Source organism: Passer domesticus, chromosome 15 (genome assembly GCF_036417665.1).
Source record: "Passer domesticus isolate bPasDom1 chromosome 15, bPasDom1.hap1, whole genome shotgun sequence".
NCBI classification, from domain to species: Eukaryota; Metazoa; Chordata; class Aves; order Passeriformes; family Passeridae; genus Passer; species Passer domesticus.
In genome coordinates this window covers 131,955-154,005 of record NC_087488.1, presented here as the reverse complement: position 1 = coordinate 154,005, position 22,051 = coordinate 131,955, and the positions used below count along the sequence as shown (strand labels likewise).

The following is a 22,051-nucleotide window of genomic DNA, read 5'->3' as shown; positions in this document are numbered from 1 at the left end:
ACAAACTAGGACTAGAGTTGAGCTTGGCACAGTAGACAAGGGACAAAATCCTGGACAGTACTGGCAAGTTGAGTTTTCTGAATTGCCAAGAAAAGGGGGCTCTAAATACCTTTTACCTTTCACTGATACCTTCTCAGCATGACCTAAGGCATTCCCAACCCAAACAAATAAAGCCAAGGAAGTTGTCAAGATTTTGTTAAACAGCATAATGGCCTGGTTCAGAGTGCCTTTAGACATCTCCTCCGATCGAGGGCCACGTTTCCTAGCAAATATTGCACAGCAACTTTGCAACAATCTCCAAATCAACTGGCACCTACACATGCTGTATTGGCCCTAGGCCAGCAGCCAAGAGGAAAAGATGAAAAGAAATTATCTGCTAAAACAACCAATAGTCAAAACTGGACAAGGGGCCAACATACCTTGGCCCCAGGCCCTACCTTTGGCTTTATTATGGATTCCTGGAGACCAAGAACAAAAGAAAATCTGAATCCCTTGGAAATACTGCACAGAAGACCATATAAGCATAACTGTCAAGGGGAAGATACTGTACAAGTTGGGGAGGGGTATCTGCAGAACCATGCTGTGCAACTGACACAACAGCTGCAGCAAATAAATCAACACATTTTGAGCAGAGGAGCAAGAGGATGCTCCTCTCCACAAATCCAGCCTGGGGACCAGGTATATGTCAAATCCCCTGGGGGAAAGCCTCTTATCACAAAATGAAAAGGACTCTATTTGGTACTTTTAATCACTTATACAGCCCTTAAAGCTTAAAGCACCACCCTCTTGGATAAATTATTCCAGAATTAAAAGACTTCTGCAAAAGGCAAGTGGAGTCCACAACTGGACCTCAGAAAGAACAGAAGAAACCAAGATGCACTTGACACCATCATTGTCTTCCCGATATTTCTGATCGGAATCCAAGCCACAGTAGGTGACTGTCACTACCATCATGATCTCCTTGGACTGCGAGATCCTGGTATATGGAGCACTCAAAAATATTCAGGACCTAATTGGCTAAAAGGGATTAATAATGTAAAAACACTTTACACCATTTTAAGGATTAATGACCGAGCAGTTGAAGATTGAGGAAAACCTGACTCCATGCTGGCCTTTCTTGTCCCACCTGAAAGCAGGACCTCTATGGCGTGTAAATTTGAAACTCACAAACCTCTTTTAGATGAGATTACTGCAGTGACCATGTGCATCCGTGACCTTTCTAACAAAAAGTGTGTGAATCCATGTTCCTGTGATTCCTGTCAGGATTTTTGTGCTATGCAAATTAAAATGGGAGACTATAACCCAGCACAAGATAGTTCCCTTCTTCTGCGGGGCACAGGTGGGGTGGGAGGACCATCATCACACAGAGATACAGGAATTGAGCCTGCCAGGAATCAAATATTGTTTCCAGCAGGCAGCTCTTGTGCCACTAGAATAATAAACCATCCTGCTGGTATGCTTAGTACATGGAACAGGTCTCATAGAGGATCTGCTTTTGAGAATTGAATTTCATTCTTGGCATATTCCAGGCCATCAGAAACAGTAACCAATCAAGTTGGAGGGGAAGCCGGGAGCACAATCATCCTATTAGGGTATATCATGCCCAATGTCATGACCGTGTGATGGCAACCCAGATATGCATGGAATCCTGACAGCACAACTACAGCCTCTTATGGGCTGAGGTACTCAGAATACTCAGCCATTTGTACTGGGAACTTTAGTAAAGTAAGTGTCCTTTGTAATACTACCAGGGGCTAGTGTAAGGTTTCTGAAGGTTTCTGAAACGCTTGCCTAAAGGCAGGCAATGTATCTGAAGAAATCTGTTACCATGCCTTGGGTACTCGACAAGGAGCAAAACAGAAGGGGTCACACAATACGCATTTAAAATTAAACAACTTTACATTAGCAAACAATGGCATAGCACGGGACCCATATGTGAAATAATATAGTTTTTCACTCTGGGGTAAGAAAAACAAATGAACAATCATTGCTTCTAAATCCACAGTACTCTCTGAAAAAGCTGGAGGTAAAGATGCAGGCTAATAGATCCAAAATTAAACAGCAATACTACCCATTCATAGAGCAAAGCCTAAAAGGCTGGGAGACATGGATACATTCCCAGACACCAAATCATAGGTCTAAAAAAGGCTTAAGGGGATGGTTTGGGTCTGAACTGGGAATATGAAATTCTATTGATCAAGAAGTCTTAGCCAATAAATAAAGCACTGTGAGTTCTTACATTGGACAGACACAAACTCCTCTCAGATCAGGCCTGCTAACACTTGCCCAAACCCGCAGCCTGGCAGCTAAACTATTAACCACCCTGGCCAACAATACACAGCAGGATTGTTTCCAGCATGCAGCGGCGGCGGCTGGCTTCCCCAAAAGCGTAAGAGTCCCGGCTAGCTGCGGCCAGCACCGCCGGCAGCACGGGGGGCACTCTCCCACGGGAAGAGCTTCTTCTCGGGAAGGGCGCCTAAGGCTTTCGCCTTGGGGACAGAGGATCCACAGAACTAAGATGTTTCTCGAATGGCTGCAACCCGCAGGAGAAGAAAAGACGGGACCTCGACGGTGGTTTGAGCAGGGAGGTTTATCCAGAGGGGAGGACCGCCGAGGAACCCCGAACACAAGCCCGGCAGGGGATTATAACTCGGGGGCGAGGGCCAATCAGGAACAAGAACAGGGGAGGAGCAACATAACAGACAACAACGGTAATCCAATGGGGGGAGAACTTGGGAGGAGCCCTGGCCCCTGATCCAATCACCCAATGGCCTCTACCGAAGATTCTGGAAGGAGAGGGGTGGCCACCGAGTGACTGACAGGGGATCAGGGAGGGGTTAACAAAGATACAATAGAAACTGGGGAGGGAACTGGGTGACTGATGGGGCAATCAACACTGGAAGAGAGAGAGAGGGAACCCGAGCAAAGCTATAGTACAATGCTCATACAACAAATTACAACAAATTTTGAAAGAAACAAAACAACGCACCACTACACCAGCACTTGTTGGCTTTATGGGAAAACTACAGGGTAACATTTCTTTAGCATTTCAATGTAGACAAGCTCAGCTGTGGCTGTGGTCTGTAATCTCAGGAAATCTTAAAAAAAAGGAGGGCTGGGGAAATTGCCATGAGAATTAACTAAATCGTGCCTAAAAATGAAACCACAAAGGAATTTGAAAAATACTTCCACACTTGGAGGCAATTGGTCAATTTCCCATAAAATGAACAGAACCCTGCAGTCTTTTACAATTAACCATTAAGAATGCAACAAAATACTGTGTAATTCCAATTTTGGCCCTTGGAGCTATAAGAACTCACGTAACTGTCACAACCATTCAGCATAATGTGTGGGCCATTTTCAACAAGAAAACTGGAAAGTGGCAAACTCTTAGTATCAAAGCATGTGTACCAAGGGGTGCACTGAATTTTGTGTGCAAAAATGCAGGGCTTGACAGAGAGGATCGGTGTCTGCACACTGAGGGCAGCCCTTGTATTTGTGAAATGAGCCCAGTAACCCATGCACAGTCACAGGTATGTTATGTGGGAAGGGGATGTGCCTGGGTGAGATCTGCTTGCACAACTATTACAACAGATTCTTTAAATGAAACTGCTAATAGTACTGACTTCTCTATTTGTAATTCACAACCAAAAGTGGATGTGACTTGAGCTGCACCACACAATAACTTCTCTTGAGATTATGCAGAATGCGTACGATGTGTATCATGAAGCACCCAAAATTCCAAACTGGAAGGAACATTGATGTTCTAAAACAAATACTGTACCAGCCTAATATAGAATGGCCAGTGGCAGAAGTCAAAAATGCATGTCACAGAGCCTTATGGGCACTGAAATTGGTATCAAAGAAGTTACCAAAATCATCACCAAAATAGAGAAATAAAGAGAACATCATGAGTCAGATGTCTTCTTGTGATGGACAAATCTGCAATCACCAACAGCTCCTCCGAGTTTTACCTTCCTCAGCAAACTAGTTCTAATAAAAAAAAAAAAAAAAATTAACCCTCCTCTTAACCATCATGAACCTATGGATGTGGTAGAAAATTAAAAGAGCAGCATAACAGTACATATGTCCTGTGGACTGTGGAGGGAATCTTGCAAAAGAATTTGCATCAGGATAAAGAGAATGGGAGGATGAAACAAGGCCTTTGTTTGACACAAGCACAAGCAATTCACATAAGCAAACAAGTACTTAGCACAGACACAGGTAAGTACCTAGCACCAGTTAGCATAAGAAAAACCTGGGGGGCCTAACTTAACAGGAGAGGGACTTGAAAAAAGCTTTAGACACATTATAGCAGAAGAAGGAAGGGCAAGTAGGGAATGAGCCCTGTGCAGGGAAGTCATGAGGAAGAAGTGCTGCTTTAGGGCATGGAGACCGCTCTGGCCAGCGCCTGGACATCAGCTTCAAGTACAGGAATCTGACAGAATGTATTTCTAACCCCCTGCCTATGGAATCACCTCAGTAGGGTGAAGATGGATGGTATTTTTGATACAATTCCTACATCAACCCACTGAAATTTATACATGGCAGAGAAGCATTTTGGTGGGGTGCAGATCCCTGTCCTCCCGTCAGCTCAATAAAAGGGCTTTTGGTGGACAATGCATTTGTCTGCAGATTTCTTTGAATTAGGGAGACCTCTCGGGACTGCTGTATCCTGAGGGAACACCATGGGCCCTGACCTGTGCCTCAGCTTCCAGGGCCGCTCTTGGCCAGCATCCTGACGTGGATGCAGGACAGCTGCCAGGCACTGCTGGGACCCAGCGGGACAGGACCGGCTGTCTCGTGCCCACGTAGCCCCCCTCACACAGCCAGGGCCACCCCGAACCCAGACAAAGGCTCACGTGTCAGCAGAGAGGAGCAAGGAGCACTGGGCTCCACTCAGGGGATCTCAGCATGGTGCTGCAGTGGGAGGGGCAGGCAGGCCACCCACCTTCAGGACATCCCCTGCATCAACAGGGAGTGCATTTTGTCCTTTTCATCCCTCCACACCAGAACCAGGCCTGACATCTCCTCCTCTGCAGTTTTTCCACTTAGGACGTCATCTCACGCTTGGCCAGTGCATCAGATGAGGCCGCAATGGCTTCTGATACCACCTCCATGCCAACCACAGCTCCATTGTGTGCTGTTCCTCTTTCACACGTTAACTTCGCATCAATTGACCAATCCATTGTTTCTCTCAAGGGTCACATTCCCACCAGTTCAACCATAAGGTTTCCTTCACTGTCTGTTCTCCATTATCTTGCTGACGTGCACAGCAGCAGATCAAATGTGGCAGGGCCTTAGACACGACTTGGCTCCTGACACACGGGCTCCTTGTGCCACTGCTGGCCTTCCGTGTGCTCAGCAGGATCTGTACCTGCACAGGGTTGTGGAACTGCACCTTCAGCACAGGGACCGTGCCAGCCTGAGCTGCCCTCGTTCCTCTGGGTCTGTGCACAAAACACAGCGTGGCAGAGAACAGCAGCAGGGGCCTGTGTGTCCCAGGGCCCCGGATTTGTTCTGCTGCAGCTCCACAGGGATGCAGGCAAAGTGAAGAAGCCAAACTGTTTATTAATGGAAGGCGAAGCAAAGGAATGAGCTGGGGGGGGGGAAAAGGGGAAGGGCTGGATCTGAGGACTAGAGGGAAAGAGCCATGAAAAGGGAGGGAGAATGGAGGGAAAAAGAAGGGATGGGCAGAGTCTGAGGGCTGGAGGGAGGGAGCTATCTATAAGCAGGGAGAGGGCTGAAGCCATGCAAGTTTCCCACAGGCTCAGCTGTGCCAATCACGAGCTGTGCCTGGAGCTCCATCTGGTCTCTTCTGGTCTCAAGGCAGTCTCATCTTCCATGGCATTTGCAGGTCTTCAGCAAACTCTGGTTCTTCTGAGCCAGTTCTGCAGCTCTCCCACTGACTATCTGTTGAATTACTATGTTTGCCTGGGAAGGGCTGTCATCTCTCCTCAGGGCTTGAAGGGCTGGAAGGGAGAGGAACAGAGCCACGGTCAGAGCCTGGATCTGTGGGAATCCTAGGAGACCTTTCTGCCAGGGCCATCCCACCCAGCTCTGGCCATGGCCACAAGAGAGGGGGTGTCAACTGGATCAGCTGGACACCCAATCTGCCCCCCCCCCCCCCCTTCTAGGCCATTCCCACTGACTAAGAAGATGTCTTATTCTTTTCCATCGGTGTTCTTCCGCCTCTGGGTTCAAGGGAATTGTGGTTGGCAGCCACTCCAGAATGCCTAGTTCATTCTTCATAAATCAGGGTTAATAAAAAAATCAACTTAAATCCTACCATATCCTCACATTACTCTTGTTACTATGTCATAAATTACACTCTTACTCCAGTTTTCTGTAAGAAAAGGTCTGCCTAATTTCAAATGCTTCTTAATTTTACTTTTAAATCTCCTGGTGTTGAGACAATTTTCCAATCAAGTATTGGGTCTTTCACTCCTGAAGCATGTGTCCAAGCCCTTTCTGCTGCTCGAACTGCAGTTTCCGTGGTCAGGAGAACTAAAAATGGTCCCTCCCACCGTGGCTCCAGGCTTTCTCCCCTCCAGCACTTAATTAATACATAATGTCCTGGTCAAATAGAATGGATTGGAAAATCCAGGGGAGTTGTTTGAGCTAAAACCCCTTTTTCTCTTAACTCCTTTAAATTGTTTGCAATAGTTGTTATATATCCCTGGATGGATCTATCCCCAACTAACGAGGGGTCCACTGTCATACCCTGAGGATAGGGCATTCCATATAACATTTCATATGGTGAAATCCTGGTCTCAGAATGGGGCTTAGTTCTGATATTTAATAAAGCCAAAGGGAGACAGGCTCCAATATCCCTCCTTCTCTGGTGCCCCTTTACGTGAACCACTGCTATTCTCTTCGGACCCTTTAATGCTTCACGTGTCTGAACTATCAATCCCTTGTGTACTAACCCTTTTCCTTGAGGGTTTCTAAGTCCCCTTTCTTTCCAAATTTTTCCAAAAGTATGTACTACACTAAAAGCATATCTGGAATCCGTATAAATAGTCCCTTCTCTCTCTTTTAGTATTAATAATGCACAGAGTAATGCATACAGGTCACAAGCTTGTGCTGAGCAGGATGGACTAAGGAGACCAGACTCCTTTACCTCAAGCTCTTCCCCACTCATTATAGCATAACCTGATGTCTTGGTTTGGAAAGACAGGAGCCTGTGAAGGAAGGCAAAAGCCTCCTGTGAAATGGAGAAGGTAAACCCCCTCCCTCCGAATTATCACAACTCCAGAATTAAAAAGGGCTCTCAGGCAAAGATATGGGAACGGGAATAACAGTTCTTTACTAGGAAGAAAAAAACTAAATAACAATGTAATTTAGTACAAGCAAAACAACCACTGGCAGAGTGAGAAAAAACCTGACACCCTGAGAAGTCAGGGTGCTAATAGCAGTCCAGCCAAAAGGTGGCTGCTCCTCCTGGAGCGGCGATCTGCAGAAGGGTGTAGATCCCTTCCGAAAATGCGGCGAAGGAGCAGCTGGGCCTTGGTTCCTGATTCCTCTCGGAAATCCAGCGAAGAAGGCTGTCTGTGGTCTCAGAAATGCTTGTTTTATGGTAGCAGGGATGCTTGGCTCCTCCCTCTGGGTGGAGCATCTCTCAATGGGATGATGTAACTAATCTTACCAGCCACAGTGAGTAATTCAATAGCCCATCAGCAGGAGATTATCTTCCTGGCAGTGTCATTGTTCTTGAAAGAGATAAGAAAAACTGCCCAACCCCCAACAGATGGCAAAAAAAGAATACATGCCTATTTTACAGGCCAGGACACCATATAGCCCATTAGCAGGAGATTATCTTCCTGGCAGTGTCATTTTTCTTGAAAGAGATAAGAAAAACTGCCCAACCCCCAACAGATGGCAAAATAGAATACATGCCTACTTTACAAGCCAGGACACCTGATTTTCTTTTCCCACTCACTCCCTGAGACGACCCATCTATAAATAACTTCTCCCCACCTTTGTAACTCCTGCTTTCCCAAATCTGGACTTATTTTTGTTTCTAACTCTATAATCTCTATGAAATCATGTACCAGCTGTTCCCCTGGATCCCCATAAAGAAATTGAGCAGGGCTCTGGACTTGTGTCAACTTCAATTCAAATTCAGGGGAGGTAGTCACGATAGCCTCATATTCCAGTATTCGGCTATCTGTTAGCCATTTCTCAGCTTTTTGGGCTAAAATTCCCCTAAGATTATGAGGGGTATATACTTCCAAAGGTTACTTTCTGGGCCACTTCCACTGGCAACGCAGTCGCTACCAAAGCCTGTAAACACCTTGGCCAACCTTTGCTAAGTGGATCTAAGAATTTTGAATAATACCCCTCTGGTTTCTGACTTCCTGCCCAGTCTTGAGTCAGCACTCCATAGGCTGTCTGCTTGGCTGTATTTACAAATGACTGAAAGGGTTTTCCCAGATCAGGAAGACTTAATACAGGAGCCTGCAACAGAGGTTCTTTAACCTATTCCAATTTTTTCTCATCCTCCCTAGTCCACTTAAAATGGTTTGTAGACAATTTTTCATAGAAAAAGTTCACTTTTCCACTTAGAAAAGAAAAAGTCCTTCAATCCACTGTCTACAATAACCCAAAGGACCTAAAAACTATTTTATATCTCTTTTTGATTTTGGGGATCCCATGTTTAATATTCCTGAAATTCTTTCAGGGTCCAGCTGTTTCTTTCCCTTACTGGTCCAATGACCTAAATCCTGACTTCTGACTCCACAAACTGTAATTTGGATCTGGATATTTTTAGACCATTCTCACCTAAAAAATTCAGCAAATCAATAGTACTCCTCCTAGTTTTCTCCTGCCAATAACAAATCACCCACATACTGTAACAACTTGATTCCTTTGGGCAACTCAAAAGATTTCAAGAGATTTTCTAATGCTCTCCCAAAAAGATTGGGTGACTCCGTGAAACCTTGCGGTAGCACCGTCCACCCAAGCTGTTCCCTTCTACCTGTATCCAGATCTTCCCACTCAAAGGCAAAATAATCGCTTCTGCCCTCATCCAAAGGGCAGGTCCAAAAGGCATCTTTCAAATCCACTACACTGTACCAGGTGTAATTAGGGGGCAATTGACTCAACAAAGGATATGGGTTAGCTACTATGGGAAAAGGAGGAACAGTTCTTTGATTTATTGCCCTTAAATCTTGAAACAGTCTGTAGCTCCCGTCAGATTCCTTTACCAGTAAAATGGGAGTATTATGGGGTGGCATGCAAGGTTCTAATATTCCTTGCTGTATTAAATTTTCAATTACTTGTTTTAATCCCCTCCGGCCCTCCAGTGATATTGAATATTGCTTCACTCAGATTGGTATTTCTGGATTTTGTATTTCAACTTTAATGGGCGGAATGTTCAACCTCCCTACTTCACCTGAATGCCAAAAGGTATTATTAATTTCCAGATTATCCTCTTAATTTAAAGAATAGATTTTGAGTTTTCCTTCACAGGGGTTTATCTGTATTCCCAAGGCTGTTGTTAAATCTCTGCCCAACAAATTATTCTCAGCCTCCAGGAGCAACAATAAGTCACTCACTCCAAATCTCTCTTCTGTCTCAATTTGCACCCCTTTAAATAGAGGAACTGGAAAAGCCTCTCCCTTAACTCCAATTACTGGAATTTTCTCCCGACTTATCTTACATCCCTGTGGTAATTTCCTTACTGTTGACCTAGAAGTTCCCGTGTCCGCTAAAAATATAATTTCTTCACTATGGGGACCTATTTTTAACTTTATCAAGGGCTCTTCTGGTTGTGTTTCAGTCCCCTTCATTAAATAGAGCCCCTGACCACCCTAATCTCCCTGAAAATTTTCCTCATCTTTCTGCTTTTTCCTACAACTTTTTTGTAGGTGTCCCTTTTTATGACAATAAAAACAGGTGGGTCCTGTACCCATAAAGGCAGGGCAAGAATTTTGGAAGTGTCCCTTCTTGTGGCAGAAAAAGCACGTGGGTCCTGGGTTTCTAAAAATAGGACCTGACGTCTGCTGTTTGTTCTTTCCTGAGGGTTTTTCTCTATTCAAAGCTGCCTGCATTTCTTTAACTGCTGCCACCAAGATTCTTGCATCTGCCCTCTGCTTCTCCTCATCCCTCTTTACATACACCTTCTGTGCTTCTCTCAGGAACTCCTGAAGCCCCCTGTCCTGCCAATCTTCTCGTTTCTCCAGCTTCTTCCTGATGTCTCCCCAAGAATTCGCCACAAACCGAGGTTTGAAAAGAACCTGCCCAGCTGCAGAATCAGCATCTATACCTGAATATAATTGCAAGTCCTCCTTTCATCTCTCTAACCATGCTGCTGGGGACTCATCCTTTCTTTGATGCTCACTCAAAGCTTTCCCTGTATTTTGCCCCCTGGGCACTGCCTCCCAAATTCCTCGAATAATTGTCCACCGAAGATCACTCATATTCTGCCTATGCCCCACATCCTGATTATTCCAGTTTGGATCCTGCACAGGCCATTTCTGATCACCCCGCTCTGGTCCCTGATGTTCTCTGTCCCAAATCCACATCCTTGCCTGTCTGATCATCTCTCTTTCTTCTCTGGTAAACAAAATTCCTAGGATAGACTGCAACTCCCCCCCAGGTACATGTGTTTGGTGCCAAAACCTCATCCAACTATTCTGCCATGCCAACGGGATCCTCTACAGCTCGCCCATCTCCTTCTTAGACTCCCTGACATCCCCTGTATTTAGGGGAGCACTCACATAACTAATAGGTGGTCCCTGTCCTGCATTTGGCATTGGAACCTCTCAAAGTGGGTAATAATCGATTTTCCCTTTCTTCCCCCTCATCTCCATCATTCTCCTCCCCACTGCCTCCCCCTCCCTCTGGTGCTGTGTGCCACTGGTTCCTCTTGAATAAGAGGTGCCTTTGGATTCACAGGGGGACCCTCAGGGACTTGAGGCTGAGCTAGCTGCTTAGGTTGTCCATAGGGGGGTGGGAGATGATTCAATGGGTCTCACGGCTCCTGCCTGTTCCTTTTGACCACTTGCTCTTTGCTTAATAAAGGATACAATGGGTAACCCTTACCTTCTTGCTTCTGAACAGCAAACCCACTCCTCCCCTCAGGGATCTGTAAGGCAGCATACTCACTCTCTTCCTGATTAACAGGCTCTTTGGAATTCACATATATATTTAGAGCCCGGCAAATCCAATCCTCAAATGATCCAAACTTAGGCCAATAGAAATTACTTTTCTGGATCATTTCCTTTGTCTATTCAAGCATACAATACTTAATCATTTTTTGCTTACTTTTTCCCCTTCGGGATTCTCATACATCCTAAAACTGTATCATCATCCCCAGCGGCTGTCTTGAGGAATGCTCTCTTCTTGAGAGCTTCCTTCACGGTCCTCAGATCCTCTAAATTCCTGTGAATTTTTCACACAATCCACAGCCCCTGGGTTTAGGCACTTACTTTTTCCCTGACTTATCCCTGGCGGCAACACACTCCAGTACCGGGAGAATCTTGGTTTCTCACACTCACCCTGTGGTTCCACTGCCTCACTTATTCCTCTGTCACACTACCTTCTCAAACTACTTGTTCTACACCTATTTATTTTTCTCTCTTTCTCAATCTATTTCCACTTCTCTTTTTTAATTTTCTCCTTCTTTCTCAATCTATTTCTACCTTCCTTTCTTCATTTATTTTACACTTTTCTGGCTACCTCTTATCACTATTTAATCACACACTAAACTGCTAGCTATCAACTCTTCAAAGCAAATTGAACTAATGCAATCACTCTTCTTCTTAGTCTCCTTACTGAGTCACTCTCTCCTGCTCAAGGACCTTCCCACAGGTTATTGGACCAGGGACTTCCTTCCTTCCTTGGTCAATCCCTCCCAGGGGCCTCCCTTGTTCACTTCTTTCTTTCTTCCTTTCTCGGCCAGTCTCCTGGCGGAGATCTCGGAAACGCGGTGCCGGCAGCTCCCACTCACTTTGGGGGTCCAAGGCTGCCCAGCCCCCATCTCAGATACTCCACACACACTCACACATGCACACAGCAGCCCCGCAGACCCAAAACCTCGTGATACTCACAGCCTCCTTTTCTCACGAGGGTCTTGGTGCACAATGTTTTATATGGGTACTCCCTTTCTCCTATAAGCCTCCACTCTGATGGGAGCCTCTTTTGCGCGATCATAATAACTAATTTGCTTATGCGTTATTGTAATTAAGGCTCTCTTTTCCAAGGGAGACTGGTCTAGTCTCGGGACCACTTAAAAGTCTGGTGGTGGGGAGCTCCTTTCCTGAGGGCTATCCATCTCCCCCAGACTTGGAGAGCCTTCCCGGGTGTCGGCACCAAAATTGTTCCATTTGCCTTTCTTCAGCCCCTCTGGGCTCAGAGTTGCTGCTCTTCTGGCTCAATCCTGCCTAAAGCCAGAGAGCTCGGCCTCTCCCACGGCAACAGGAACAAGACTCAGCAAGCAGGCACTGGAGCTCAGTGCCTAAGGCTGAGGGATCGCGGGCTCCAGTCTCGAGTACAGGGAGGGCACACGCCCAGCCCCACAACTCCTGGCCTCACAGCCCTGAAAGGCCAGGACCAGGGTTCCACACCTGATGCCAGGGGATCCCTCCAACTGCCCACTGAGGAAACGCCAGAGCAGCCGTCTGTCAGGAACAAGGCGGCTGCCAGGGGGCTGCTCATGGCCTCTGACACCCAATTGCTCAGGGCTTCCCAGTGCCCCAGCCCCTCAGGCTCTCCCCCAGCCCGGCCAAGCTGCCCGGCAGCAGCGCCGCAGCCCCACAGGAGCTCCAGAGGAGCCCCAGCCAGAGGCACCTGGGAGCCCTCAGCAATGCAGCCAGCAGCACACGTCCAGGAAGACACGGATGGTGCTTCCTGCCTGCCACAGGCCTTGTGGCCATCTCCAGGCACTGCTCCAGCAGGGATCCCCGCAGCTCCGGCCCTGCCCACCCGCTCTGGCGGCAGCACAAAGGCTTCAGCAGAACCACCACAGGCCAAGGGGCTTCTGGCCATTGTCCCTGCAGCACTGCACGCCTGGGCAGCTGGCTGAGTGCAAGCACCATTTTCCCCCTTCAGGGACCCCTCAGCTTGCTCTGCTGCTGAGCACAAGCATCTTTTTCACCGTTTCCTCTCTCTTGCCATGCAGATCCTGGGCAGCAAAGAAAAGCTCCTGGGAGTCTGTGAATTATAACACATTCTGTATTTACAGAAATTCAAAAGAGGAAAAAAAAAAAAAAAAAGAAAAATCTTAAAAGATAAGGGAAAATTCCCACTGGCTAGGGTTGCCCCCACCAAGTGTGCCTTGCCCATCAGTTCTCCTCAGAGCTCTGACAATGCAGCCAGCCAAGCCCTGACAGACGAGGCCGACTCTTCCATGCCCTGCGCAGCTGATCTTGCAGCCTCTGGAAGATGGAATAGTGCCCATGCTGAATTGCCCAGAGGACATGCAGTGTTTGAAGTGCCAGCTCTGACACGGCACTGCTCATATCCTCCGTCAGGAGTTCAAGGGCTGCATGAGAGAGGAACAGAGCCACAGTCAGATCCCAGATCTGCACGGAGATGAGGAGAGCCCCCTGCCAGGGCCATCCCAGCCGGCTCTTGCCATGGCCAGGAGGGAGCAGGGACCAAGGGCATCAGCCCAAAGCTGCTGGCCAGGAATGCCCCACATGGCCCTGAAACCTCTGTGCGTTCAGCCCACGGGAGCAGAGCCCTCCACAGCTGGGGCAGGGCTTGTAGGTCTCCCTGCCAGTCCCTGCTGTCAGCCCGCTGCCCTCACTCACTGCTGCAGATCATCAGGAGCTCTCCTGGCTGCCCCCTGAGGTGCCGCCCGGCCACCCCTGTGAACACAGAGCCTGTCACGGCGACAGCGGCACAGCTCCCTGCCAGCGGCGCTGCCAGCGCTGCGGCCACACGCCCTGCTGGCCCGGCAGGGCTCAGCCCGGGCCCTTCCGCACGCTGCCGCCCAAGGGCACGGCTGCCAGAGGGCGGCAGCAGCGCCCGGGCCAGGCAGGGCTTCACGGCGCCGGGCCCGGATGGCGCTGCCGGGGCAGCGGGCAGGGCTGGGGCCGAGCTGCGGCGGGCCGGGGAGGGAGCCTGGCCACGGGGCTCACCCATGAACCTGATGGCCGCCTCTCGCAGGGGCTCCTGGGGGCTCTCCAGGTAGCGCAGGGCCCGGCGCAGCTGCTCGGCCGCTCGGCTCATGTCCTCTGCCAGCTGCAGAGAGCGGCAGCAGGGAAGGCTTGGCGCGGGCTCAGCCCCTGTGGCGGGCGCTCCCTGCGCCCAGCCCCGGCCTCCCCTGCCCGCACAGCCCTGAGGCGCGGCCAGCAGCCGCTGGCGCCGGGCTCCGCAGGGGGCAGAGGGCCGGCTGCTGCCCGGGGAGCCGCGGGGCCGCCCCGCAGCCCCGCCAGTTCTTAAGGCTGTTCTTACCAACACCTCGGCAAACGCCAACAGCTTCTCTGTCTCCACCAGCTCTTTGAGATCCCTCCTGTTCAGGAACCCGGCCGCACAATGCAGAGTTTCCTGAGAGGCCTGGAGAGCAGCAGAGACCCAGAGATAGCCCCACAGCCCAGGGCACAGGACTCACATCCCTGTGCCACAGCCTGGAGGAGGCTGCAGCTCGGGATGTGAGCAGGGCAGCCGGCAGCCCAGCCCCCTGCCAGGGGGACACCAGCAGCCCACGAGTCCTCACCTCGGCCACACGCTGATTCTCATTGTGGCAGTGGAAGAAGAGTGCAGGAAGGCTCTGGCACACCACTGACTTAAGAGGCTTTTTTCCCTCCTCTACTACCAAATCCATCACCTTGAAGAAGAGGTCAAGGGAGAGCAGCTGCACATGGCTGTTGTCCTGAATGAAAGAAAAAAACTCAGCGCCATCTACTCCAGGCCCACCTGAAGAGTACAAAAATCCACAGTGCACAAAGTTTCAGGGCAGCACCCAGTGCCCGAGGCTGGGGATACAAAGCCTTACGTGGTCGAAGAGCAGCAGGAGAGCCTCAGCCAGCTTCGGGGCAGTGGTGCTGGATACCAGCATGTCTCTGCTCTTGAGCAAATTAGTGAACACAGAGAGCGTCATGCCGACCAGCTCTCCGTCTGCATCACCCAGCAGCTCCAGAAGGCTTGGAGACAGAGTGCCCATTCTCCTGGCCTGTGTGGAACACAAGGCTGTGCTGGGAAGCCATGGACGGCTGCAGCGCCAGCACCAGCCTGGCACTGCAACCCCACCCTGCTGCTGCAGGGCCCACAGGCCAAAGGCCTGCCCCAAAGCAGTGGGGCAGGTGAGGCAGGAGAGCTGGGAGCAGCTGCCTCAGCTGCTGAAGCCCTGCCAGCCCATGGGGCTGCTTTCCCCAGTGCAGCTTCAGCCGCTGCCCCTTCTCACCATCGAGGGATCCTTGCTGAGCACCACGAGGCCTCTGAGCGCCAGGCGACGCCTCTCCCTGCACTCGTTCCTCAGGTGCCTTGACATGATCTCCAGGATGCTGTCAGCACATTCCCTCAAGTGCAGGCACTCGAGGACCTGAAAGGCACAGGGCAGTGACAGGGCACCCGGCCAGCAGCAGCCCGGAACCGCACAGGGCTGGGCCCAGGCAGCAGCACAGGGCACGGGCACTGTCCCAGGCAGCTGCGGCTACGAGAGGGCAGAGAGCTGGGAGGCAGCTCAGCCAGGCAGCGCTGGCCTTCAGGCTCACCTCCACAAGGAACGCCAGGCCGGGCAGATCCCAGTGTGGCTCCTCCCTGCTAAGCAGCCCAAGCAGGCGGAGAGAAATCCCAGAACACAAGGAGAGGGAGACACGGCGCATCTCTCTGGAAGGGGAAAAAAGACACCAAGAGCCTGAGGTGGGGGGACCAAATCTTGCCCAGGACTGACTCACAGAGGTCTGGTCTTTGCCCAGCATCCCTGGAGGGGGTGTGAGCGCTGTGGGAGGTGGCCCCTTCTGGGCACCCTCCTCTCCCAGCCTTTTCCAGTCTCCTTGGCCGTCCCTTGGTGACAAGGCCCTCTGGCCCATGACCACAGGGACTGTGTGGGGCACACGGGCATAGGGCACAAATGCTGGGGGCAGTGTGGAGGAGAAGGGGGTCTCACCTGGCCAGCAGACCCACGGCATAGTGCTGGGTGTAAGCACACAGCAGCGTGTCCCAGCCACACTTACGCTCCATAGCCATCACCTCCTGGTCACATTCCAGTCGGCAGAGCAGAGCCTTTATGGCCTGCACTGCAAACCTGTGTGCAGAGCAAAGCCCAGGTCACACTGGGAGCACTGGCACTGGCCACAAGGGCAGGGGAAGGACAGGAGGACTGGGACCTGTTGGGCTTGCTGGGAAGGCGGTGTTCCTCCTGGCACGCTCTCCAGAAGTTTTCAACTTCCTCTGGTGGCATCTGCTGCGTGGTGATGACAACGTGGAAGAGCAGAGCCACAAAGAGGCGGGAGGAATGAAGGATCATGGCCTCATGGCATTTAGGCACAATGACCCAGATCACCAGAGTTGCCTGCAGAAGAAGCAGCCCAAGACAGCGCTCAGTGCCCTGGTGTCCATGGGGCAGGGCCCAAGGGCAGATGCAGGGGGAGCAGTGGGCCTGGTGTCCCCTGAGTCTGCCCCTAGCCCAGGTTTCATCCCAGCGACTGAGGCAGGGAGAGGATGGAGAGCTGCTGGAGAGGCAACCTGGTGGCAAGCAAAGGCCAGTTCCAGAAACTCACAGCGAGGGCAAAAACGTCCTTGTTGTCCCCATCAGAGGTGCATGTGCTGTGCACAGGCCAATCCTCCATCACACAGAGCAGTGTTGCCAGCACCTTCTCCATTGCTGGTCCTAATGTGCCTATGGCTCTCCACATCATTGCAGCAGCTCTGTAGGATCAGAGCTCTGTGTCAGAGGCATCTCAGTCACAGTACCATGCCCTGTGCAGCTGTGGGGGCACAGGTGACTGAGCCCCGGTGCCCTGAGGGGCAGGGAGGGAGCATTGGCAGCAGGCTGGGCAAAGAGAGGGGCCCGAGGGTCCTGGAGCTCTCTGCCTGTCTGGCAGAGCCCATTGGACAGGCTGTGATGGGCCACGGGCCCTAAAGGCTGGTGAGCCCTGAGCTCTCAAGGCACGTGGGCCCCGTACCTGTCACACGTTGGGGCACAGTGCAGGAGGATCAGCGCCACGTCTGCAGGGTGTTCCTCAGCCAGCCTCACAATGTCACTGTGCAGCCTGGCATCCACAGTGACGTGGGACATGAAACTCTGGTGGATGTTCTTCACCATGGCTGGCACCTGGAGGAGGCATGGGGAAGACCTGGAGCGCTGTCTATGGGAGCAACTTCCCCAGGTTCCCCCCAAGAAGTGCCTCCTTTCCCGTCACAATCTACTGGCCTCAAAGGCTGAGGGGGCCCAGTGACCGAGGCTTGAGGGGACACACATTCCTGGGAGGCCTCCAGTCCTAGCCCCAGGCTGCTTACCTGCTGCTCATAAGGAACAGCACTCTCCAGGAAAAAATCCACAGTGGAAGCACAAATCTCAGGGGGAGTGGGCATGGCTCCAGTATTTTTCAAGGCCTCAATCTCTTCATTGTCAGTGTTTGTTATGACTGCATCCTCAGTCACTGATGTGGGAAGAGCCTGTGGCCAGGTTTCAATCCCTGAGGTGTCCAAGTCTTGTCAGAGCCCAGCCGAATGTGGGCTGACATCAGGCTCTGCTTGGAGCTGGGTCAGCCCCAAGTCAGGCTCAACTGGGCCCTCAGCTGCTGTGGTGTTGGTCTCTCTACGCCGAACCCGTGGGAATTTTCGGAACATCTGCCAAAGAATAAAGGACAGGGAAGCCAGGAATGCTCCAAGTGTAGTGCTTGGCTGAGCAGGGAGAGCAGGCCCAGCTCAGGTGGGCATAGCTGCAGGTACCTGCGCTGTTCTGCAGAAGCGGCCACGGCTGGATTGCTGCTCTTGTGTGCGCTCCACGGCTGCATCTGGCAAAGAGCGAGCACAGCCAGAGCTGAGGGGCTGCGGGAGAGGCCGGAGAACACAGCCCAGCCCTGCGCTCCCCAGGCATGGACAGCCCCGGGATGCCCCAGGGGGATGCAGCACGGCCACTGCGGGGTGTCTGCCTGGGCCCTCTTCTGTCCTGTCCATGGGCATGTCCCCAGGGGATGGGATGCCTTGGGATGGGATGGGATGGGATGGGATGGGATGGGATGGGATGGGATGGGATGGGATGGGATGGGATGGGATGGGACGGAATGGGGCCAGGCTGGCTGCAGGCTCCAGTCCTACGGCCCAGCTCTGCCACTCACCGTCCTGCAGTGTCTGGATCTGCGCTGGCTCTTCAAGTTGCTCTCCTGAAGCAGCTCCAGGGCCTTTCTTATTTTTCCCCCGGAAGCATTTGAACAGGCTGAAAAATCTGCCTGCCATTCCACCTTCCAGCCTTGAACGCACCTTCTAGAGAGATGCCTCAGGATATTGCCAAGTCAGCAATTTCAGTTGTGCCTTGAAGATTTCTGAGACAGAGAGGTCTCAGGGTAGCTGCAGGACAGCAAGTCCTGCACTCTAGTCTTGGGCACTCCTGCCACAATGACAGGAGATTCCTGGTAAATTACTCAGGTCAGCAAGTCCCACAGTCTGGCCTCGAGGTCAGCTGCAGGAACAACACCTCAGAAAAGATCCGGGTCAGGTATGAATGAGTGCGCTGTGCGGGGGCTCCTCACAGCACCGCTCTGTCCCGTCCTGTCCCGTCACCTGCTCCGAGCGCTGTGGAGTGTTCTTGTCACCACCAGCTCCTATGTCACCATGTGTCACAAAGGACACACTCCTCCATTCCATGCCACGGTGACCGTGCTGCAGCGTATCACAAAGGGCCCTTGCACACACTGCCACCTGCCCTGGGACCCTGCCCAACCCACCCAAAGTGGCCCGGGTTGGCAGGAATCCCTGGCCCCAAGTGTCTAAGGCAGCCCGACAGGATCTTTAGGAAGGGTTCAGCCCATCAGCAAACGCTGCCCTGCTCTGCGGGCTCAGGGCAGCAGAAGGAGCCCCCAGGGCTGCCGAGGCAGCCGCGCTGGCAAGGGCACGGGGCCTTCCACGGAAGCTGGCACGGCCTCCTTGGGACACGTCCCGGCTGCTGGCCATCCTAAACCCGTGGCTGTGACAGGCACAGGGAACGTGTGGGCCAGGGCACCAATGCTGCTCTGAGCCCTGGGGCCCGGGCAGCGCTGCCATCAGCAGGTGTGGCAGAGTGCCCGCCCAAGCAGAGCTGCCACCCCCCGAGCCCTGGCAGCACTGCTGCCCCTCTCCTGCCCCAGAGACCTGTGCCCCGGGGGGCTTCTGTGCCACAGGGAGCCAAAGCCCACGTGCACTGGGGCATTGGCCTGCAGGGGCTGTTGGCAGGAGCACCTGGAGCACTGCTGCACCACTTGGTGTCTGTGAGAAGGCAGAGGCTGTTAGTCAGTCCTGAAATGATTTGCTCATGGAAGGGATTGGCAGTAGCACCACAACACCATCAGCTGCTGAGTTTCCCTGGACAATTGGATTGTTCAGGGGCACTGTAGTGTTTCATTGTGATCTTCTGTCAGTTCTTCTGGGAAAAACACTAGCCCAGTCTGTGATGTTCAGTGCTCCATTTGCTGTGTGTCTATGTCTTAGCTGATGCAAAGCAAATATTTCCTCCAGATCCAAAGAGCTGTGCCTGAAAATTCACAGAGCTACATCCATTTCTGATTTTTTTAAAAAGTTTTCCAGAGCCCGCTGATAATTTTCAAGGTTTTCAGAGAACCACAGAATAATGAGGTTGGAAGACATGTCTAGGATCATCAAGACCAACCTATGCCCCAACACCTCAATTAGACTATAGCACCAAATGCCATATTCCACCATTTTTAAAACACATCCAAAGATACTGATTCCACCACCTCCCTGGGAAGAACATTCCAGTACTTTATTATTCTTTTGGTTAACTTTTTTTTCCTAATATCCAACCTGTACCTTCCCTGACGTATCTTGAGACTGTGTCCTCTTGTTCTGTCAGTCACTGCCCGGTGAAAGAGACTGACCCCCACCTGTCTACAACCTCCCTTCAGGAAGTTGTAGAGAGCAATAAGGTCACCTCTAAGCCTCCGTTTCTCCAGGCTAAACAACCCCAGTTCCTTCAAACATTCCTCATAGGGCTTGTGTTCCAAGCCCCTCACCAGCCTTGTTGCCCTCCTCTGGACGTGCTCAAGCATCTCAACATCCTTCCTAAACTGAGGGGCCCAGAACTGGACACAGTACTCAAGGTGCGGCCTCACCAGCGCCGAGTACAGGGCAAGAATGACCTCCCTGCTCCTGCTGGCCACACAATTCCTACTGCAGGCCGGGATGCCATTGGCCTTCTTGGCCACCAAGGCACATTGCTGGCTCATATTCAACCAGCTGTCAACCAGCACCCCCAGGTCCCTTTCTGCCTGAACACTGTCCAGCCACACTGTCGCCAGCTTGTAACATTGTAGGGGATTTTTGTGGCCAAAACGTAGAACTCGGCACTTAGACTTATTAAACTTCATGCTGCTGGACTCTGCCCATCCATCCAACTGATCCAAGTCTCTCTGCAGAGCCCTCCTTCCTTCCAGGAGATCAACACAAGCTCCCAGCTTAGTGTCAGCTGCAAATTTACTAATGAAGGACTCGATGCCCTCATCCATGTGGTCTATAAAAATATGAAATAGGACTGGTCCCAGCACAGAGCCCTGAGGGACAGCACTGGTGACTGGCCGCCAGCTGGATGCAGCACCGTTCACCATCACTCTCTGGCCCGGCCATCCAGCCAGTTCCTAACCCAGCCAAGAGTGCTCCTGTCCAAGCCGTGGGCTGCCAGCTTCTCCAGGAGTGTGCTGTGGGAGACAGTATCAAAGGCCTTGCTGAAGTCTAAATAGACCACATGCACAGCCTTTCCTGCGTCCACCAGGCGGGTCAGCTGGTCACAGAAGGAGACCAGGCTGGTCACACATGGCCTACCCTTCGTAACCCCTGATGACTGGCTCTGATACCCTGGCCATGCTGTAAGTGTTGTGTGATAGCACTCAGTGTGAACTGTTCCATCTTACCTGGTACTGAGGTCAGGCTAACTGGCCTGTAATTGCCAGGATCCTCCTTACCACCTTTTTTGTAAACAGGTGTCACATTGGCCAGTTTCCAATCATCTGGAACCTCACGAGTGAGCCACGACTCCTGGTAAATGATGGAGAGCGGCTTGGCAACCTCATCTGCCAGCTCCCTCATCACCCTAGGGTGAATCCCATCTGGTCCCATTGATTTTTAAATATCCAAGTGTCCCAGCAGTTCTCTGACTGCCTCCTCTTGGATAATAAGAGGACCATTCTGATCCCTGGCACCACCTACCAACCCTTGAGGACAGTTGTCATGAGGATAAGCTGTCTTACCACTAAAGACTGAGGTGAAGAAAACATTAAGCACTTCCGCCTTTTCCGCATCTTTAGTAACTAGTTTGCCTGCTCCATCCAATAAGGAACCGAGGTTGGTTATACCCTTCCTTTTACCATTAATATATTTGTAAAAACTTTTTTTATTATTTTTAACAGAAGTTGCCAAGTTGAGTTCAAACTGAGCTTTGGCCTCCCTAATTTTTTTTCTACATGCCCTGGCAGCACCCTTAAATAATTCCTCAGAAATCACTCCCTCCTTAAAAAGATGATACATCTTTTTCTTATTTCTAAGTTCCTTCAAAACCTCATTACTCATCCAGACTGGACGTTTGCCTCGTCTACTCATCTTTTGGCACACAGGGACAGTCTGTTCTTGTGCCCTCAAGATCTCTGCTTTGAAGCACACCCATCTCTCCTGGACTCCTTTGTTTTTAAAGGCTGTTTCCCAAGGAATTCTCTGGACAAGTCTTTTAAATAGGCCAAAATCTGCCCTCCGGAAGTCCAGTGTAGAGATCTTATTGATATTCCTCCTTATTTCACCAATTATTGAGAATTCTATAGTTTCATGATCACTATGCCCCAAGCGGCCTACAACCTCCACATCACCTACCAGTCCATCTCTATTTGTAAACAATAGGTCTAACATAGCCCCTCCCCTGGTGGGTTTGCCCACCAGTTGTGACAAAAAGTTATCC

General features: G+C 51.1%; 1 protein-coding gene and 1 long non-coding RNA gene across 2 annotated transcripts; one reads left to right on the top strand and one right to left on the bottom strand.

Annotated features, from left to right (window-relative positions):
- Nucleotides 1–13,474: 13,474 nt before the first annotated feature.
- On the bottom strand, nucleotides 13,475–18,678 carry LOC135281646 (uncharacterized). Its single transcript, XM_064390693.1, has 13 exons — nucleotides 18,237–18,678; nucleotides 17,848–17,912; nucleotides 17,413–17,745; nucleotides 17,079–17,227; nucleotides 16,674–16,821; nucleotides 16,281–16,465; nucleotides 16,061–16,198; nucleotides 15,666–15,780; nucleotides 15,356–15,493; nucleotides 14,948–15,124; nucleotides 14,669–14,824; nucleotides 14,407–14,508; nucleotides 13,475–13,489 (listed from the first exon to the last, which is right to left on the bottom strand). Exons 3-13 carry the CDS (start codon nucleotides 17,485–17,487, stop codon nucleotides 13,475–13,477), a joined length of 1,398 nt encoding a protein of 465 aa, XP_064246763.1. The 5' UTR covers nucleotides 17,488–17,745; nucleotides 17,848–17,912; nucleotides 18,237–18,678.
- Nucleotides 18,679–19,317: 639 nt separating this feature from the next.
- Nucleotides 19,318–21,538, top strand: LOC135281572 (uncharacterized). Its single transcript, XR_010348178.1, has 2 exons — nucleotides 19,318–20,972; nucleotides 21,087–21,538. It is a non-coding gene; the product is annotated as an uncharacterized LOC135281572 (long non-coding RNA).
- The last annotated feature ends 513 nt before the right edge of the window (nucleotides 21,539–22,051 follow it).